The 20,991-nt window shown below is 39.7% G+C and overlaps 1 protein-coding gene across 5 annotated transcripts in view; it reads left to right on the top strand.

Moving 5' to 3' along the window:
- Nucleotides 1-13,868, top strand: part of LOC123464564 (transmembrane protein 45A-like) — an 82,927-nt gene extending 69,059 nt beyond the window's left edge. For 2 of the 5 annotated variants that reach the window (XM_045165249.1, XM_045165246.1), the window contains one exon: nucleotides 9,523-10,996. In XM_045165249.1, the coding sequence (XP_045021184.1) occupies nucleotides 9,523-9,673 (151 nt within the window). In that variant the 3' untranslated portion in view covers nucleotides 9,674-10,996. Of the gene's footprint in view, nucleotides 1-9,522; nucleotides 10,997-13,441 lie in introns of those variants that run through there. The other 3 variants (XM_045165247.1, XM_045165250.1, XM_045165248.1) reach the window with 3 other exon arrangements.
- The last annotated feature ends 7,123 nt before the right edge of the window (nucleotides 13,869-20,991 follow it).

Consider the following 20,991-nt stretch of genomic DNA (forward strand, 5'->3'; position numbering starts at 1 on the left):
CAGGTGTACAACAAGGTGATTCCGTTCTACATATACATGTATCTATTCTTTTTCAAATTCTTTTCCCCATTAGGTTGTTATAGGAAATTGAGCAGAGTTCCCTGTGCTATATAGTAGGACTTTGTTGGTTATCCATTTTAAACATAATAGTGTGTACATGTCAACCCCAAACTCTCTAAATATCCCCCATTCCTCCCCCCATAACCATAAGTTCCTTCTCTAAGTCTGTGAGTCTATGTCTGTTTTGTAAATTAGTTCATTCATGTCCTTTCTTTTTAGATTCCATGTATAAGCAATATTATATGATATTGCTTTCTCTGACTTACTTCACTCAGTATGACAATCTCTAGGTTCATTCATGATGCTGCACAAGGCATTATTTCATTCTTTTGCATGGTTGAGTAATATTCCTTTATATATATGTACCACAATTTTTTTAATCCATTCTTCTGTCTATGGACATTTAGGTTGCTTCCTAAATGTCTTGGTGGTTGTAAATAGTGCTGCAATGAGCATTGAGGTACATGTATCCTTTCGGACTGTGTTTTTCTCTGGGTATATGCCCAGGAGTGGGATTGTAGAATCATATGATAGCTCTATTTTTAGCTTCTTAAGGAACCTGCATACTGTTCTCCATAGTGGCTGCACCAATTCACATTCCCACTGACAGTCTGGGAGGGTTCCCTTCTCTCAACACCCTCTCCAGCATTTATTGTTTGTGGATTTTTTTGATGATGGCCATTCTGACTGGTGTGAGGTGACATGATCATTTCAAGAAGCAGAAAAATCTTTTGACAGAATTCAACACCTATTTATGATTTAAAAAACTCTTCAGAAAGTGTACATAGAGAGTACATTCCTCAACATAATTTGGGTACATCAGTTCAGTTCAGTTCAGTCGCTCAGTTGTGTCCGACTCTTTGCGACCCCATGAATCACAGCACGCCAGGCCTCCCTGTCCATCACCAACTCCTGGAGTTCACTCAAACTCATGTCCGTCGAGTCAGTGATGCCATCCAGCCATGTCATCCTCTGTCGTCCCCTTCTCCTCCTGCCCCCAATCCCTCCCAGCATCAGAGTCTTTTCCAATGAGTCAACTCTTTGCATGACGTGGCCAAAGTACTGGAGTTTCAGCTTTAGCGTCAGTCCTTCCAATGAACACCCAGGACTGATCTCCCTTAGGATGGACTGGTTGGATCTCCTTGAGAGTCCAAGGGACTCTCAAGAGTCTTCTCCAACACCACACTTCAAAAGCATCAGTTCTTCAGTGCTCAGCTTTCTTCACAGTCCAACTCTCACATCCATACATGACCACTGGAAAAACCATAGCCTTGACTAGACGGACCTTTGTTGGCAAAGTAATGTCTCTGCTTTTGAATATGCTATCTAGGTTGGTCATAACTTTCCTTCCAAGGAGTAAGCGTCTTTTAATTTCATGGCTGCAGTCACCATATGCAGTGATTTTGGAGCCCACAAAAATAAAGTCTGACACTGTTTCCACTGTTTCCTCATCTATTTGCCATGAAGTGATGGGATAGATGCCATGATCTTCGTTTGCTGAATGTTGAGCTTTAGGCCAACTTTTTCACTCTCCTCTTTCACTTTCATCAAGAGGCTCTTTAGTTCCTCTTCACTTTCTACCATAAGGGTGGTGTCATCTGCATATCTGAGCTTATTGATATTTCTCCAGGCAATCTTGATTCCAGCTTGTGCTTCATCCAGCCCAGCGTTTCTCATGATGTACTCTGCATACAAGTTAAATAAGCAGGGTGACAATATACAGCCTTGACATACTCCTTTTCCTATTTGGAACCAGTCTGTTGTTCCATGTCCAGTTCTAACTGTTGCTTCCTGACCTGCACATGGGTTTCTCAAGTGGCAGGTCAGGTGGTCTGGTATTCCCATCTCTTTCCGAATTTTCCACAGTTTATTGTGATCTACACAGTCAAAGGCTGTGGCATAGTCAATAAAGCAGAAATAGATGTTTTTCTGGAACTCTCTTGCTTTTTCGATGATCCAGCGGATGTTGGCAATTTGATCTCTGGTTCCTCTGCCTTTTCTAAAACCAGCTTGAACATCTGAAAGTTCACGGTTCACGTATTGCTGAAGCCTGGCTTGGAGAATTTTGAGCATTACTTTACTAGCATGTGAGATGAATACAATTGTGTGGTAGTCTGAGCATTCTTTAGCATTGCCTTTCTTTGGGATTTGGGTACATACCTCAACATAATTTGAGTACATACCTCAAAGGTCATATATGACAAACCTACAGCTAACATTATACTCAACAGTGAAAGGGTAAAGGCATTTCCTTTAAGATCAGGAACAAGAGAAGGATGTCTGCTGGGAGCCGGCATATTGCATATTGAGTGAGGATCTGTAATAGCTCAACTGGAATTCTATCACTGCCGGGAGCCAGCTTGAGGCACTCCGCCCATGACAAAGGTCATGAGGAAGGAGGCTCGGCATACGCAAAGGCGGGATCGAGCCTCAGGAGTCCCCCTGGAAATTCTCGAGCATCTACCCCCAAAACCAGAGTCTGCCTACTTTCTGCTTTGTGCTTTCACCTACACCTCTGACTTTACGGGGGGCTGTCCCCCACTACCTCTCTCTGAAAAAAGAGTTAGCTCACAGCTCCAGTTAATAATTCCTGGGTGTGACAGTGTTTAACCTACAAACTCCTTTGGAAATCCTCTAGCCTGCCTGAATGGGTTTTTCCGGCCACATGTGATTGTTCAGAGCCTCCCAACTGTGAGAGGCAGGAGATGTTCTAAACTGCCTAAACACAGATTCCTTTGAGTAGTTAAAAGATTGATTAGAAATTGTATTGGTGAAGGGTTTTTCACTTGTTGGGCCAATGTTTGCTGCTAAGTCTCCATACTCCTACTGTGTCCTTGGCAGTGTATTGATTGATATAATGGGTGTATAGAAATGTAAAATGCAGCTTTGTTCAATGCTTTTTGGAAGGCTGGCGCCTGACTTTGGAATAATCACCTTTAGAAAAAGATAAGTTTCTTAAAATGTTAACAGGCCTCCGGGCCAGAAGATGATGTCTATCACCTGAACTTTTGCATATGATAAGTTTACAGGAAAAAAGCCTGGCTTGCTGCATGACTCTACCCCTTCCCCCATTATCCTCTATGCATAACTTAAGGTATAAAAACTACTTTGGAAAATAAAGTGCGGGCCTTGTTCACTGAAACTTGGTCTCCCCATGTCACTCTCTCTCCCAAATTCCAGCTGAGTGTCCATCTGGAGCGTGGATGTCCTCTGCGACCATTTATTTGCCTGGGCTTCTAAGACCCACTCGAGAAGGTGTCTAAAGGTGGGGCACCTTCCGCTATTCGAGAGGGCGCCTGCGGCCTCCGTGGTCAGAGCTAACCTGGTGTCACGGGTTATATTGATTTTCCGCGTAAACCAAGCCACTCAGCTTCTTTTCTCCACTGAATTTTCCTACTGAGCTATCCTTATTTCAGCTGCTTTTCTCCACTGAATTTCCTCACTGAGCTATCCTTATTTCAGCTTCTTTTCTCCACTGAATTTTCCTACTGAGCTATCCTTATTCTATTACTCTTTATATCTTTGATAAATATTTATAAATAAATAAGTCGCCGCTTCGAATACCCTGGATCAGCCGGGGCTGGACCCCGGCAGATGTCCACTTTTGCCACTTCTATTCAACATAGTTTTGGAAGTCCTAGCTATGGCAATCAGAGAAGAAAAACAAACAGAATCCGAATTGGAAAAAGATGATGTGAAACTGTCATTGTTTGCAGATGACATGATGCTATACACAAAAAATCCTAAAGATGCTATACATAGAAAATCCTAAAGAAAACTACTGGAGCTCATCAATGAATTTGGTCAAGTTGCAGGTCACAAAATTAGTACACATAAATCTGTTGCATTTCTATATACTAACAATGAAAGATCAGAAAGAGAAATTCAAGAAACAACCCCATTTACCATCTCATTAAGAAGAATAAGTAGGAATAAACCTACTGAAGAAGACACAAGACCTATACTTTGAAAACTATAAGCCTTATTTATTTCATAACTGGGAAGTTTGTGCCTCCTGATACCCTGCATCTATTTATGCCCACCTCTCCACATTCTGGCAACCACCAGTCTGTTCCCTGTATCTATGTGTTTTGTTTATTCATTTGTTTTTCAGATCTCACAGATAACTAAAATCATATGGTATTTTTCTTCCTCTATGCCTTATTTCACTTAGCATAATACCCTTAAGGTCCAGTCCATTCTTTTTTATGGCTGAGCAATATTCTATTACATAAAGTATAAAATAGTATAAACTTATATAAATATCTCAGTCGAGCTAATTTTTGTGTATGATGTAAGACAGTGGTCCAGTTTTACTCTTTTGCATGTGGCTATCCAGTTTTCCCAGCACTATTTTTGTAGAGACTGGCCTTTCTCTACTTTGTATTTGTGCCTTCTTTATTGTAAATTGACTGCCCATATTATGTGTGGGTCTATTTTTAGGCTATCTGTTCTGTGACATGGATCTTTTTATGCCAATATCGTACTGTTTTGATTTTACAACTTCATAGTATAGGCTGAAATCAGAAAGCATGATTCCTCCAGCCTTGTTCTCCTTTGCAAGAGTGCTTAGGCTATTCAGGATCTTTTGTGATTCCATACATATTTTAGGACTGTTTGTTCTATGTCTATGAAAAATACCTTTGGTAATTTGGTAGGGATTGCATTGAATCTATAGATTGTTTGGGGTAATATGGACATTTTAATGATATTCTTCCAATCCATAAGCATGGAATATCTTTCCACTTATTTGTGTCTTCTTCAATTACTTTCATCAGTGTCTTATAGTTTTCAGTACGTAGATCTTTCATCTCCTTAAATTTGTTTGCGTGTATTTTATATTTTATTCTTTTTGATGCCATTTTAAATGGGATTTTTTCCTTAACTTTTCTTTCTGATAGTTCATTGTTGGTATATAAAAATATGAGTTTGCACATTAATTTTTTACCCTGCAACTTTACTGAATTTATTGGTTCTGTTTTTTTTGGTGGAGTATTTAGGGTTTTACATTATATATATATATATATATATATATATACACACACACACATATATATACATACATTATATGTATACATATATATACATACATTATATATACTATATATATATAGTGGTTTAGTCTCTAAGTTGTGTCCAACTCTTGCAACCCCATGGACTGTAGCCTGTACGGCTCCTCTGTCCATGGGGATTCTCTAGGCAAGAATACTGGAGTGGGTTGCCATTTCCTTCTCCAGGGGATCCTCCTGCCCAGGAATTGAACTCAGGTCTCCTATATTGCAGGCAGATTCTTTACCAACTGAGCTATAAGGGAAGTCATATATATATATATATATAGTATCATGTCATCTGCAAATAGTAACAGTTTTACTTCTTCACTTTCAATTTATATGCTTTTCTTCCCCTTGCCTAAATGCTCTGAGTTACAATGCTATTTTGACTAAAAGTGGCGAGAGTAAGCATCATTATCTTGGTCCTGATTTAAAGGAAAAAACCTTCATGATTTCATCACAGAGTATGTTACCTGTGAGCATGTCATATATGGCCTTTATTAGGTTAAGTATTTTCTCTTTATACCCACTTGTTGAGAGGTTTTTTTAATCATAAATGCATCTATTCATATGATTTTAATTATTTTTTGTTAATGTGATGTATCATATTATTGATTTGTGGATGTTGAACCATCCTTGCATCCTTGGAATAAATCCCACTTGATCAGGATACATGATCCTTTTAATGCATTCTTAAATTCAGTCTGCTAATATTTTGTTGAAGATTTTAGCACCTATGTTCATCAGCGATATTAGCCTATAATTTTATTTTCCTGTGTGATATCTTTGTCTGATTTTGGCATCAGGGTAATATTGGCCTTGTGAAATGAGTTTGGGAGCATTCTCTTCTCTTACATTTTTTGAAAGTTTGAGAAGGATAGGTATTTAAATCTTTTTTTAATATTTGTACTGTTTACCAGTGAAACCACCTGGTCTTGGACTTTTCTTCACTGAGAGTTTTTTGTTTGAGATTAGCGTTTCAGTCTTTTTCATAGTAATTGATCTATTCAGATATTTTATTTCATGATGGTTCGGTCTTGGAAGATGTATGTTCCTAGGAATTTATTCATTCAGTTCAGTTCAGTCACTCAGTCATGTCCGACTCTTTGAGACCCCATGAATCGCAACACGCCAGGCCTCCCTGTCCATCACCAACTCCCGGAGTTCACTCAGACTCACGTCCATCGAGTCAGTGATGCTATCCAGCCATGTCATCCTCTGTCACCCCCTTCTCCTCCTGCCCCCAATCCCTCCCAGCATCAGGGTCTTTTCCAATGAGTCAACTCTTCGCATGAGGTGGCCAAAGTACTGGAGTTTCAGCTTTAGCATCATTTCTTCCAAAGAAATCCCAGGGCTGATCTCCTTCAGAATGGACTGGTTGGATCTCCTTGCAGTCCAAGGGACTCTCAAGAGTCTTCTCCAACACCACAGTTCAAAAGCATCAATTCTTCGGTGCTCAGCCTTCTTCACAGTCCAACTCTCACATCCATACATGACCACAGGAAAAACCATAGCCTTGACTAGACGGACCTTTGTTGGCAAAGTAATGTCTCTGCTTTTGAATATGCTATCTAAGTTGGTCATAACTTTCCTTCCAAGGAGTAAGCGTCTTTTAATTTCATGGCTGCAGTCACCATTCATTACTTCCAGGTTATTCAATCTCTTGGTGTTTAACAGTTCATAATACTTTCTTAATCCTTCGTACTTTTTTTTTGGTATCAGTTGCAATTTCTCCTCTTATATTTCTTTTTTTTTTTTTTTAAATTTTATTTTATTTTTAAACTTAACATAACTGTATTAGATTTGCCAAATATCAAAATGAATCCACCACAGGTATACATGTGTTCCCCATCCTGAACCCTCCTCCCTCCTCCCTCCCCATTCCATCCCTCTGGGTCGTCCCAGTGCACCAGCCCCAAGCATCCAGTATCGTGCATCGAACCTGGACTGGCAACTCATTTCATACATGATATTTTACATGTTTCAATGCCATTCTCCCAAATTTTCCCACCCTCTCCCTCTCCCACAGAGTCCATTCTGATTTTATTTATTTAAGTCTTCTCTTTTTTTGTTAGGGAGTAAGGCTAAAAGTTTGCCAATTTTATCTTTTCAAAGAACCAGCGGTTTGTTTCATTGATCTTTTCTATTGCTTTTTTAGTCTCTATTTCATTTACTTCTGCTCTGATCTTTATTATTTCCTTCCTCATAATAACTTTGGGCTTTCTTTGTTCATTTTTTCTAGTTCCCTTAGATGTAAAATTTAGGCTGTTTATTTGACTTCTTCTTATTTCTTGAGGTAGACCTGTGTTGCTATAAAGAAATTTCATCTTAGAACTGCTTTTGCTGTCTAGGTTTTGGTATGTTGTATTTCCATTTACACTTATCTCTGGGTATTTTTTAATTTCTCCTTTGATTTCTAACACTGGTGCTAGCAAGTTAGAAAAAGAGTGCAAAAATGGTGGCTGCTAGTGCTGGCACTAGCAAAGTAGAGGCAGAAGAAAGCGAAAATGGAACCTGCCAGTGCTTCCATTCCTGGAGAGAATCCTAACAGATTTCTTCCTTGCTAGTAGATGCTCTAAGGTTAGGAAATCAATTCCATTCATGTATGGTCTAGACACTTTTCAAACTGTGGCTTTTATGTTGTATGGCCAAGTGGGTGAGGCTGCATGCAAGCCCTTTCACAATGGAATCTCTATTCCTTACACCCCTTTGGCTCTTCTCGACATCAGCCCTGTTGGTCTTTCAAAGCCAGATGTTTTGGGGCTCATCTCACCAATGCAAGTCCCAAGCATTTGGGTGCCTGATATAGGGCACAAATTCTTGCTCCTCAGGAAGAAGCTCTGTATCTGTGAGATCTCTTTGATTGTGAGTCTTCACACTGGGGGTGGGGTCTTTGATGGGACCATGTCTCTTGCCTCTTTTACCCATCTCATTGTGAACCTTGTCCTGTGTTGTAGAGGAGCTTTTTCGCTAGTTTTCAGGTCTTTTTTTTTTTTTTTTAATAGGGAATTGTTCTTTATGTAGTTGTAGATTTGCTGTGTCCATGGGAGGAGGTGAATTCAGGACCTTCCTAGGCTGCTATCTTGAACCACCTCCCCCACTCACTCTTGTTCTTTTTATTATTCCTCTTGTTCCTGTTCTCCTTCTTCTGTATCAAAAAGTGTATAAGGTATAGACCCTATGGGGAGAGAGAGACAGTTTAAATATAGTATGATAAATGGAAATAGTGTAAGAATAAAGCACTATTGGAACACAGAGGAGGCCTCCTCACAATTGAGAATTAAACTGAAGCTTAAAGGATTGTCGGAATGAAAGAAGCGAGTATGGTTCATTATTATTTCTATTAGCATGGTAGGTAATGCCAAACCACAGTTGGCCTGGCTGATTCCAACTATTAATCATGCAGGTTCCAATCCTTCAGACTTTAGCATTGATTGAATATTGTTCTATATCTATGGTCATCATATAGACATGAGCTGTGTGTGATTATTGAGCACTTGACATGTGCCTGTGCTGTACTTAGTCTCTCAGTCCTGTCCAACTCTTTGCAACCCCATGGATTGTAGTCCACCAGGCTCCTCTGTCCATGGGGAATCTCCAGGCAAGAACACTGGAATGGGTTGCCATGCCCTTCTCCAGGGGATCTTCCCAACCCAGGGATCGAACCCAGGTCTCTTGCATTGCAGGTGGACATGTGCCTACTGCCACATTAATTTTAATTAATTTAAATATTCATATATGCATAGTGATACCATATTGGATAGTACACATCTAGCATGTTCTCTAAATTCCTAAATTACAGTAGCTGATTCTAGACCAGAGGGGTCTCAGACTCTGCCTGAACTAGCTTTCTAGTCCTTTCTCGAGACATTTACCCAGGTTATCTCTCCTGCTCTGTGCTTCTTTGAGCTTCACTGCTAAAGAGCTTTGGTGTTGTGTCTCTGGGTGAGGAAATCTTTTCCTGGTCTAGCTCCCATTATGTCTCTCGTATATTTTGGGTCAGCCTACCTTGATCTGTAGTTACCCCCTACTTGAGGTCTAAGTTTCCTTGGTGGCTAACATGGTAAATAATCCACCTGCAGTGCAGGAGACATGGGGTTCGATCCCTGGGTTGGGAAGATCCCCTGGAGGAGGGCATGGGAACCCACTCCAGTATTCTTGCTGGGAGAATCCCCATGGACAGAGGAGACTGGCGGGCTACAGACCATAGGGTCGCAGAGTCAGACACAACTGAGCAACTAAGCACAGCATAGTACAGAGGTCTAAGTGCCATGGGTGCTGGCAAATTCTACCTTCTCACTGAGTGATTTCTATTAGTCCTTTTCAGTTCCCTCAAAGCATGTGTATGTGCTGGTGGTTAAGACTCACTCTGTCATTGAGTGAAACTTGACTTCTTCCTCTGTTGTTTTAGGCTGACTTCTGGGCCTCATCTCCTTAGGGGCTGTGCAGCCTCCAAGAATAAAGCCGGCATTCAAGCAATCTCTCTACCCCATGTCAGCTCCCATCCAGAGCCAAAAGAAGACTATTGTCTCTTCCTGTTTCAAAAACCTTCAGACCACTAATGAATCTCTTATCCACCTATAGTTTTCTAGAAACCAGAAGCTCCATGTTTACTGTTTCAGTTGCCTCTCCTTACCCAGAACCTTTGACTTATTGACCACATAGTTACCTCTACCTGGCATATCCTAATTGAATGCTCATCTGTCCTGTGAAAACTTCTGTGATTGTTTTAGTCTTTGCTTATCTCCCTTCATGAGCTTTACAGTACTTTAGTCTCTAATACACATTTTAACAGTTGTGATCTATCTTGTGATATTTACTATTAGCTCAGGTTAGTCTTATCTGCTAACTAGATTGCTCACCTGCAGGAAAAGACCTTTTTTCATATCTCTCACAGCTCTTGTCATACTGTCGAAATTATATAGGTACTCAATAGACACTTATTTCTGTTTTAACAGATCTGTTTCAGAACTACTCAAATAGTGTTCAGTTGTTTGGAAATCACGTTTTATATGCTTTTAAGTTTCACTCTCATATTGCTCTTGAAATATAAGGCCAAGAACTTGTGTTCTAATGTATTTTTATATAACATTAAGCAGTAGCTTAAAGAATATCACGAAGAATAAATACTAACTTTCAGTGAGGTCATATGCAGTTCCTGTAGTCATGAAGAGTTTTGAAAATCTGTTCATCATGGTTTGACTGTGAACTGGATTGTAACTCAGTCACAGCTGATGGGTTTTGAGGACATTCTATCAGAATTTATTTGACAGAGCACTAAGATCACCATGGAAACAAAACTGGGTTATGAAACTCCTACCTCCCAACTCTCTGAAAAATGAAGGCGTGCTTTTCAGCTTTCCAGAACAATGATTTAAGGATTGCCTCATCTAGTCCCATGCCTGCTGTTCTCCTCATGACAGCTCATAGGACAGACCTATCGTTATGAAATCTTTATTGTATTTCATATATAACACCACTGTGGTACAGAACTATTTCAAAAGCCCCTCTGGATGGATGGAGAAATATTACCCATTTTCAGGTTGGTCTTCAAGGAGACGACTCTTGTGAGCCATATTGAAGAACAAAATAGAAATGACCAAATTCATATCAGATTGTACCTTTGCCTTTTGAAAGTTTGATTTCCAGATCGACTCTGGAAGTATACCCAGAGTCTCAGCTCTGCTCTTATATTAACTGAAGAGAACATGTGGGAGCAAAAGCCCAGACATACCCTGACCTTAATTTTCTGCACTTGCATGATTCTAGGAACTAAAAATTATTTGCATTTCCTTTTATTACTCTATCCCCCAATCTGATACCACCCTAATGGCAGAAAGTGAAGAGGAACTAAAGAACCTTTTGATGAAGGTTAAAGAGGAGACCCAAAAAGCTGGCTTAAAACTTAACATTCAAAAGCCTAAGGTCATGGCATCTGGTCCCATTATTTCATGGCAAATAGATGGGGAAAAAATGGAAAAAGTGGAAGATTTTACTTTCTTGGGTTCAAAAATCACTGTGGATGGTGACATGAGATTAAAAGATGAGATTAAAAGCCATGAGATTAAAAGATGCTTGCTCCTTGGAAGAAAAGCTATGACCAACCTAGACAGCATATTAAAAAGCAGAGACATTACTTTGCCAACAAAGGTCTGTAGAGTCAAAGCTATGGTTTTTGCAGTAGTCATGTATGGATGTGAGAGTTGGTCCATAAAGGAAGCTGAATGCTGAAGAATTGATGCTTTCGAACTGTGGTGCTGGAGAAGACTCTTGAGAGTCCCTTGGACAGCAAGGAGATCAAACCAGTCAATCCTAAAGGAAATCAGTCCTGAATATTAATTGGAAGGACTGATGTTGAAGCTGAACCTCCAATACATTGGCCACTTGATATGAAGAGCTAACTCATTGGAAAAGACCCTGATGCTGGGAAAGATTAAGTGCAGGAGGAGAAGGGGGTGACAGAATGAGATGGTTGGATGGCATCACCAACTCAATGGATATGAGTTTGAGCAAACTCCCCGATATAGTGAAGGACAGGGGATCCTGGCATGCTGTAGTCCATGGAGTTGCAAAGAGTTGGATATGACTTATGACTGAACAACAACAGCAACAGATACAGCTCAGAGAGCAGATGTGGGGAACAGGAGGAGTCCTTAGATTCTGTGTTAACAATTAGTTGGTAATAAGTAGACAGTTCTTTATTTTCTAGGAGTCATCAGGAATAAATCGAATGAATGGAGTAACTAATTCCTTTCGTTTAGTGCATATTCAGGTTTTGCAATATGGAGGTGACTGTGTGGGATTAAAAATGACACACTGTCCCAGTTGTCACCTTAGTTAGAAGTATTAGCCTTTCATGATAATAGTGCATTGAAGAGTTGAGGACATTGGGAGCAAGGTCAATGGTTAACTAATTATCAAGCCAAGTGATTTTGAGTAGTTTTTCTTGGCTCTTGATAAGTCAATAGATGTTACTGATACTGCTCCGTTGTGTGTTGGAGGAATTAATGGGTAATGGTGAGTTGCAAGTGACTGAAGAATTATCTCTGGTGGCCACCTGGTGCCAAGAGCCAACTCATTAGAGAAGACCTTGATGCTGGGAAAGATTGAGGGCAGGAGGAGAAGTGGGTGATAGAGGATGAGATGGCTGGATGACATCATTGACTTAATGGACTGAGTTTGAGAAAACTCTGGAGATAGTGAAGGACAGGGAAGCATGGCCTGCTGTAGTGCATGATGTCCCAAAGAGTCTGACATGACTGAGTGGCTGAACAACAGCAACAAGATGAGTAATATAACTCCTGGAAGATTGTTCCACAAGCCCATTAAATCATTAATATGTGGTGAGGCACTGTGTACTAGACATCATTCTAGACACTGACAAGAGTTAGGGCAGTAAATAAGATGAAGTCTCTGTTCTTAGGAAGTTCATACTCCAGTGCGATCCAGAGCACAAGAAAAAACTAGGTATATTGTGAGGGGTGGGCCAGACCTTCAGTGGGAGAAGAAAGGCAGGAAACAAGTGTATAGATATAGATAGGCTAGTGACATTTTTTCAAAAAATGAGAATGATTTTATTTATCAGTTTGTTTCCATATTGTGTATTTCTGAAAGTTAGCTATGTTTTATTGACATAGTCACAGCGAGATGTCTTCACAAATAATCCTGCACAGGAAAAGCTTTACCTAGTTTTTATTATATCAGAGAACAAAAGAGCCTGCTGAGTTTCTGCCACCAAGAAGTTTCATATCTTCCAATGCCAAAATGATAATTTCCCAACCACACCTACAGATTCTCTTAATCTATGCAAATAGTTAGAATAGAGGTCACTTCTTTCAACTTCTGAATGCATTCAGGCCAATCACATGCAATAGAGCAGCTTGGGGCCAGCACAGAAGCAGCTCTCTGAAGACACAGTAAGGGCTGCAGTACAGCCCAGACTTGACATGAGGCTGGACGTGGGGAAGGAGATGCCTTTGTGTGCTTCCTTCTTAGAGAGGGCTTCTTTAACACACAGCTGAGCTCTTTTGTCTGGGCTTACTTCAGAGAGTCTCTTGCTTGTTTTAGAAATTATTAAAGTTATAAATTTTGAATATGATGCAAACAATCATTACATATTAGAGCTTTATTGTGTCTGTTTGTTCCTATGCAGCTTTAATCCACAAAATGTTCGCAGGTAGCTCCAAAGACAAATAAAAGTGATTTTTATTTTTGGGGGTACCTCTTCCATTTGCACAGATAATTTGGGGTTTGTTGTATTATAGATACAGATAATTTGGGGGTTTAATTTTAAACAGCATAATACGAGATGATTTTCATTCTGTCTTCAGGTTGGTTAAATCTCGATTTACGAGGTTCTGCCCCTCAGAAGTTGGACTCCTGAAAAATGCTGAACGAGAACAAGAATCAGAAGAAGAGATGTGACTTTGATGGGCATCCAGTCTTTCTGGATGAAAATTTTCTTCTATTATTATTAGTCACAGATTTGCCTTTTCACCTTTTGTTTGGAAAACAATCAGTTGAGAATGATTCTTGGTGTCATGGTGTTGGGGGCTTGGAGTGGCTCTCCTCAGATTAGCTAAAGTGTGATGCCCCCATTCTGAAAAATATTTGTTTTATTTGCCTTATAGATATATATGCTCAAGGTTCCCGGGCTTACTATCATTTGTAACTCATTATAGATGGAATTTCAATTGATTTATCTTCTTGCTACCTTGAGAAATAAATGAATGCATGGACCTTGGTTCAAACACCTTAGATATTTGTTTTTGTTATTCAACTGTATTCCACCTTTATGTTATGATTCCTTTTCGTGAGACATCTCTTTCTGTAGCACCTGTGTTCTCCCCTGGAAAAAGCAAGCTGGAAGTCATCCTGTGGTGCACTCTCTTAGAGAAGAGAAAAGGGCTGATCCACGGTTATAGAAGGGCACATGGTGAAAAAGCCATGGAAATCTAGGAAAGGAGAGTTAGGACGTTATCCACAGGGGGGAAAAAAATCATCACATGCCTTTGTATGGCCACCACGCCATCCACTCTGCTGAAATAACTGAAGGGTTAAAACAAGGAGAAGCCTTTTATGGAATACATGGGTAAACAGTCAGTGCCCCTCCCTCGTCAGTAGACTAAGTAGCCCCCAGTGGAGAGTCAGAAATCCTTTCCCATTCTAGCTTTACCATTCACCAGCCTGTAGGGTTTTAACAGTTACCATAACTCTCTGAAGTTAGGGAATTGAATTGGATGAGTCAGCTTCCAGCTGGCATATTTTACGAATCTCGAGGCTCTCAGACAAAATCAAAGCTAATTTAGTACGTATTAGAAAGGCCAGTCTGTGCTGTGACAGAAAAGATAAGGAGCACCGCAGGAGTCTGTGACGGTTAACCTGAATATGAAGGAAAAGAGGCAGTCTAGCAGATAGCTGGAGGTGGCATATGGGCAATTACAACCCAAAGCTCCCTGGCATTCCAGAAGCACTGACAAATCTTGAAATCACCTCAGTCTGGTCTTATCATATGACACTAAGGAGGGAGGTGAGTGGATTCTTTAGGTCAAAGAACTAGATATATTTATTTTTTTCATGTAAGGGCTGAAAAGAGCTGGGGACTTCTTTGGTGGTCCAGTGGCTAAGATGCCATGCTCCCAATGCACAGGGCTTAGATCCCACGTATCACAACTAGGAGTTCACATGCTGCAACTAAAGATCCTGCGTGCCACAATGGTACTGAATACTGCAAATAAGAGCAAAACAAAGAGAGAAGGGAAGGAAGGAAGAGAAGGAATGAAAAGGATAATAATAATAAAAAGCCGATGTGATTGACTAAAGGTTTATCTTGACCAATGCAATAGACCCTTTCAATAGTACCTTTCTGACATGCGAAATGTTCACACACTGTGGTCCCAGATGATCATGGCATTCTGCCCCATGTGTGTCTTGTATCTTGGGTTTCTTCCCCTAGCCCAGCAAGTTTATATGATTTTGGCAAATTTCTATTTCAAAAGAGTAAGCTATCAACTGCAGTTGCATGAAAATGGCATCCCTGGTACCTAGCCCAGAGCAGGAACTCTAGGATAATTAGCATGAGTGAGATTAAGGCTGGAATTTTGAAAACTAAGTGTAAATATACTACCAGTCTTTATGAGAGAGCAGAAATATCCATTCCTGCAGTTTCTGCACAGAGAGAACACAAGTGAGTTCTCAGAGGAAGAACTTCTAGTTCAGGTCTAAGTTCATAGTTTGGAGCTATCTGCCTCTAGTCCCTGCAATGAGCAATAAATTAAACACCATTATTATAATTTTATGGAACCTTCACCAAAGAAGGGATAAAGGAAGAGCATCCTCCCTTACTTTTGTTTGTATTTTATCTTGACTCTTCCAAAAAACCAGCCTCAATGCCTGAGCTTTTGCCAAACCTCTTCATAGGTATCCCATGCTTGACATGCCATAACCAAGGGAAAGAGACTCTAAATAACTCAGTGCAATATCAACATGGCTGTGGATGTGGTAATACCTCCTCAGCCATTTTTGTGACTTGTAACTGCCTTTTCTTACGAAACTTTAGCCTTGCATGGCACCAACTGCCAGCTCATTGGTGAAGCAGGAGATCAGGTTATGATCCATCTTGGTGTCCTCCTCATCATGTAACTCAGCGCTCATTAGTTAAGGTTGTAGTGATCATATCTCAGATGTGGATTAAGAAGGTGATGCAAGAGTCATGGGGGACTGCAGGAGCAGCCAAAATAAAAGCTGAGAAATGACAAGTTCTCCCAGTACAAGGAGTCAATAGATTTAAAAGCATGAAAAAGAAGTTCATATACAGGGAGAATAAATCCAGAAATTCTATATTGTATCTAATGTGATTTCCAGATTGAGAAGATTGAGAGAATAGAGGACATGCATGAATAATAAAAAAAAATTTCTCCTAAATAAATGGCAATAAAGGGAGATGTTTGCTTTAAGTTTGGAGAGGTGCTTCAGGAGATGTACAGAGAATAGTGATTGGATTCCTGGACCAAACCAATAAAAATGAAAAAAGATAAGCCATTCTTATAACTTTAAGTTCATTTTATAAATATTATTATTCTATTTTTAAGTCTAGAAAATTTTAACACTCAGTTTTAAGAAGGCTTTAATATTTGGGGCACAATTTTAAACTTACTTAGATTTCCCTTTACACTTCTTCACTGTTTTTATGAATTAAATATTTTTATATTCTTCAGCACTTCAATTAACCAACAAATATCCTCAAGTTGTTATTACTACAAATCTAATTTGTTAAGTTTATTAATGTGGTGAAACTTGTTTTCTTAAATATTCCAATTCTGTATAAACTTAATGAGATTGTAACTGAAACTCAAAAGTGTAAATTTGTTGGTCAGTTGCACACTTACGAATTGCGCTTAGACTAATCTGCATGGATAAAATTATTTATAAAATTATAAATACCTAAAATGCTGCACATGCATAGTTCCTTAGGGCACAAATATCAACATTATGATTCCTCTCAATTCTGTACTTAGCTCGACTCTTTCCATGTTAAAATAGACTTACTGTTAAGGAGATGATTTGTTTATGACAAATGATACCAGGAACATCTAGTCTGCTTATTGAGATAAAGGATCCAGTTACTGAATGAGATGTGGTTCTTTTTATTAAAGATATTTTTTGGATGTGGACCATTTTTTAAGTATTTATTGAATTTGGTACAATATTGCTTCTCTTTTATGTTTTGGGTTTTTGGCTGTGAGGCATGTGAGATCTTAGCTCCCCAACTAAGGATTGATCAAACCTGATCAATCCTGCCCTGAAGAGGGCAGTATTCTTGACAGTGACCCTAATGACACATGCTGATTCCTGTTATTTACAATCCTTACATCAAGCTCTTCACACAGGCTGTCTCCAAGACTTGTACAGCACTGGGAAGGCGCTTGCCCAACTGGAGTCATACTTAAAATTACCTGTCTTTTCTGCCTATTAATGAAAACCTGCAATCCCTGCCAAGATTGTCATGTCATTTGACAGGATTTCATTATTCTTTAGCTCTTAAGATATTAACTGTATTTCTTTCTAAGTGTAAAAATTTCTGAACTTGATGTAATCCTGCACTTTTTAACCCATATGTTTCCTATCTGATGAGACTACTTTTTTTTTTTAACAGATGTTAAGGTTGATATTCTAATGAATTCTAGGTCACCCTCTTTTAATGATAATTCAGCAGCTCTAAGCTTGGATGTCAGTATTTTTTAGCTTTTAATACTTTAAAAGCAAGGACAACCCTTCTCTGTTCAGTGCTTGTATAAATTTTGGGAGGAATTGGTATGATTAATGCAAAAGGTTAAAATGGAGGAATCTCTTACCTGGTTCTTCTCATGAACTTGAGTTGTTCTGCCTGTTTTCAAATGTCCAAAAGGGAGAATTAAAGATTTTTAATAAGAAACTATGAGATGGAGCCCAATATAATCCCCACCTAATAATTTGTGTGTGAAGCCAAAATACATATAGACTCTAAAACACAGAAATAAGCTCAGCCAAGTAACCAAGGGGCTTAGCAATTTAAGTTGGAACAATTCTCTCATCTGCTCAGAAACTGACTCAGGTTCCCTTGGCGCCTCAGGTCAATTTTAAATAGCCTAAAATTGCACCTAAATTAAATAAAATCAGCTTGAATCTATTTCAGTATGTAGTTATAGAACTTCATATTATCCAACACAACCCCTGTAGCAGTGATCCCCAACTTTTTTGGGCACCAGGGACTGGTTTTGTGGAACACAGTTTTTCCATGGACCTGAGGGAATGGGAGTTGGTTTGGGATGACTCAAGTCATTACGTTTATTGTGCACTTTATTTCTGTTATTATTATGCTGTGATATAAAATGAAATAATTATGCCGCTTACCTTAAGTGAAAAATCAGGGGGAGCCCTGAGCTTGTTTCCCTCAGCTCAGGTGGTAATGTGAGTGATGGGGAGTGGCTGTAAATACAGATGAAGCCTTGCTGCGCTGCCTGGTTCCTAACGTACCATAGACTGATAACAGGGGTTGCTGCTAAGTCGCTTCAGTCGTGTCCAACTCTGTGCGACCCCATAGACAGCAGCCCACCAGGCTCCCTCGTCCTTGGGATTCTCCAGGCAAGAACACTGGAGTGGGTTGCCATTTCCTTCTCCAAACAGGGGTTGAGGGCCCCTAAAACTTGTTTGTTTTAATTTCCATGTCTATGTTGTATTAACTGCTGCCTCTTCCCTCTTCCTCTTTGCAGCTTAACTTCTGGAGATTCTTTAAGGCCCACTTCAGAGCTTTTCTTTTCTGCTGCTTCATACCACCTTTTTCTGTTTATAAATTCCTACAGTATGGAGCCCGGAGCAGTACAGGATCATAGGCTGTTCAGTCCTCTAATTATCTCTGCACTGAAATGCTTTCCTTTTACTATGTTGTACTTCCCTAAAGGCAGCCACACTCTTTTTTTTTTTTTGGTCCCTATTGTAGCACCTAAGGAATGTTTCTCAATGGGTAGCATTGAAAGGTGAGCTAGAGGAGTAGGAAGGAGAAAGAAAAATCAAACGAAAATATGGTTTAAAGGAAACAGGCCCCCAAAGTTTGTCTATAGGTGAAGATTCTGAGACCAGATTTAGTGATTTGTCTAAGACTGTGCTGTCAATTAGTGGCTAAGCCCATGATGGGATTTAAATCTCCTGACCCCGGGACAGAGGGCTCTGTCCACTGAAGAGGCTTCATGACTGCACAGTGAATGGTTCAGGTCCTTCTTCAAGGGACCTGCTTCATTCATAAGACCCATTGTCCCCCAGCCCTGCTTTCCACACAAATGTCCGTTCAGGGGAAGAGACTTTGGCTTCTGTTCTAATATGACTGGTGATTTGATTCTGGTCAGAATTATCTTAGTTTGGGTTGCTATTATAGAGCACCATAAACTGGGTAACTTAAACAACAAGTGTTTATTTCTCACAATTCTGGAGTCTGGGAAGTCCAAGATCATGGTACCAGAAGATCTGGTGTCTGGAAATGGCCCACTTCCTGGTGGGAAAGGCAGATCCTCTCTCTCCAGTTTCTTTCTTATAAGGGCATTAATCTCATCGTGAGGGCTCCACCCTGATGACCTAATTGCCTCCCAAAGGCCTTACCACCAAATACCATCACACTGGGATTAGAGTTTCAACACATGAATTTTGAGGGTACACAAATATTCCGTCCATAGCAAAAATCCAGGAGAGGAATCACCAATACAGGGATGACCAGAACACTCTATTCTTCCCGGCTGATAACCTCCCCTACTCCTAACCCCTTGGAGAAATGTGTCTACATTTACTTCTTATCTGATGTGTCCCCATTGTGGATGAATGGGGAGTACTTAGCAGCAGAAAAAAATAGCAATGATGCTACCCTCTAGTGCAAAGCATGGAAACAACTCATAAGCCCAAATACCATTGTTCACATCTGAAAAGAGGTCTTCCTTTACCAAAGTAACAAACGAGACCACAAGCATTGTTAGAAGAGTTTGAGTTATTTAAAAGTATCTTAGATTTTAATTTATTAGTACTCTAACCCATCGTGATGGGTTGAATTGTATCTCCCCAACTTCATATGTTGAAGTCCTCACCTCCACAACTCAGAATGTGACCTTATTTGGAAATACAGTTGTTGATGTAATTAGTTTAGTTAAGATGAGGTCATACTGGAGTAGGGTAACCCCCAACCCCAATAGACTGATGTCCATATAGAAAGGAATTTGGACAAAGATACACACACAGGGAGAATACCATGTGAACAGGAAGGCACAGACCGAGGTGATGTATCCATAGTCAAGGACTGCCAAAGATGCCAGCAAACCACCAGAAACAAGGAGAGAGGGTTGGAACAGATTCTTTCCCAGCACATTCAGAGGGAGGGAGCATGACCCCACCAATAAGTTGATCTTGGACTTCTAAGCTACCTGACCTACGAGACAATAAATTTCTGTTAAGCCACTCTATTTGTGGTACTTTGTTACAGCAGCCATAGAAAACTAATACATGTTAATGTTAGAGTACTGGACTCTAACATTAGTTTTAAGTTTAATGTTTTAGACTTCAAAATAAGACATGCGTTTGAGCTGGGAAATGGCATGCTGAAGGTTATATGGCAATCCCAGACATGAAAATATGATCCACGTTTTATTACCAGCCATAAAATACATTGTCCTTACTGGGAAAACTGCTGACAAGTTGGCTTGGTTATATATTTATGCTTTTTTTTAATGGCCTCATTCAGGTTGGCAGGTTTCTTTAGTCTTTTTGTTCAGCATTCCTCCGGTATGTGGAGTTTACACTTGTAGAGTAAATCATTTATTAGCAAGTAACTTCTGCATTATTATCTTTTGTATTCTCTAATTTTTTTTTATTTATTTTTTTTATTATTTTTTTTATTTTATTTTATTTTTAGACTTTACATAACTGTATTAGTTTTGCCAAATATCAAAATGAATCCGCCACAGGTATACATGTGTTCCCCATCCCGAACCCCCTCCCTCCTCCCTCCCCATTCCATCCCTCTGGGTCGTCCCAGTGCAGATGAATGGATAAGAAAGCTATGGTACATATACACAATGGAGTATTATTCAGCCATTAAAAAGAATACATTTGAATCAGTTCTAATGAGGTGGATGAAACTGGAGCCTATTATACAGAGTGAAGTAAGCCAGAAAGAAAAACACCAATACAGTATACTAACGCATATATATGGAATTTAGAAAGATGGTATTCTCTAATTTTTTATATGCCTGTTGTCTAACTAGATCACAAACCCCTTGAGTACCATGCACTATTATTAAGCTATCTGGGGATTACAGTCCCTATCCTGAAAATCCATGGTGTTTGTTGCAAGATACTTCTGTAT

This window comes from Bubalus bubalis, chromosome 1, assembly GCF_019923935.1.
Source record: "Bubalus bubalis isolate 160015118507 breed Murrah chromosome 1, NDDB_SH_1, whole genome shotgun sequence".
NCBI classification, from domain to species: Eukaryota; Metazoa; Chordata; class Mammalia; order Artiodactyla; family Bovidae; genus Bubalus; species Bubalus bubalis.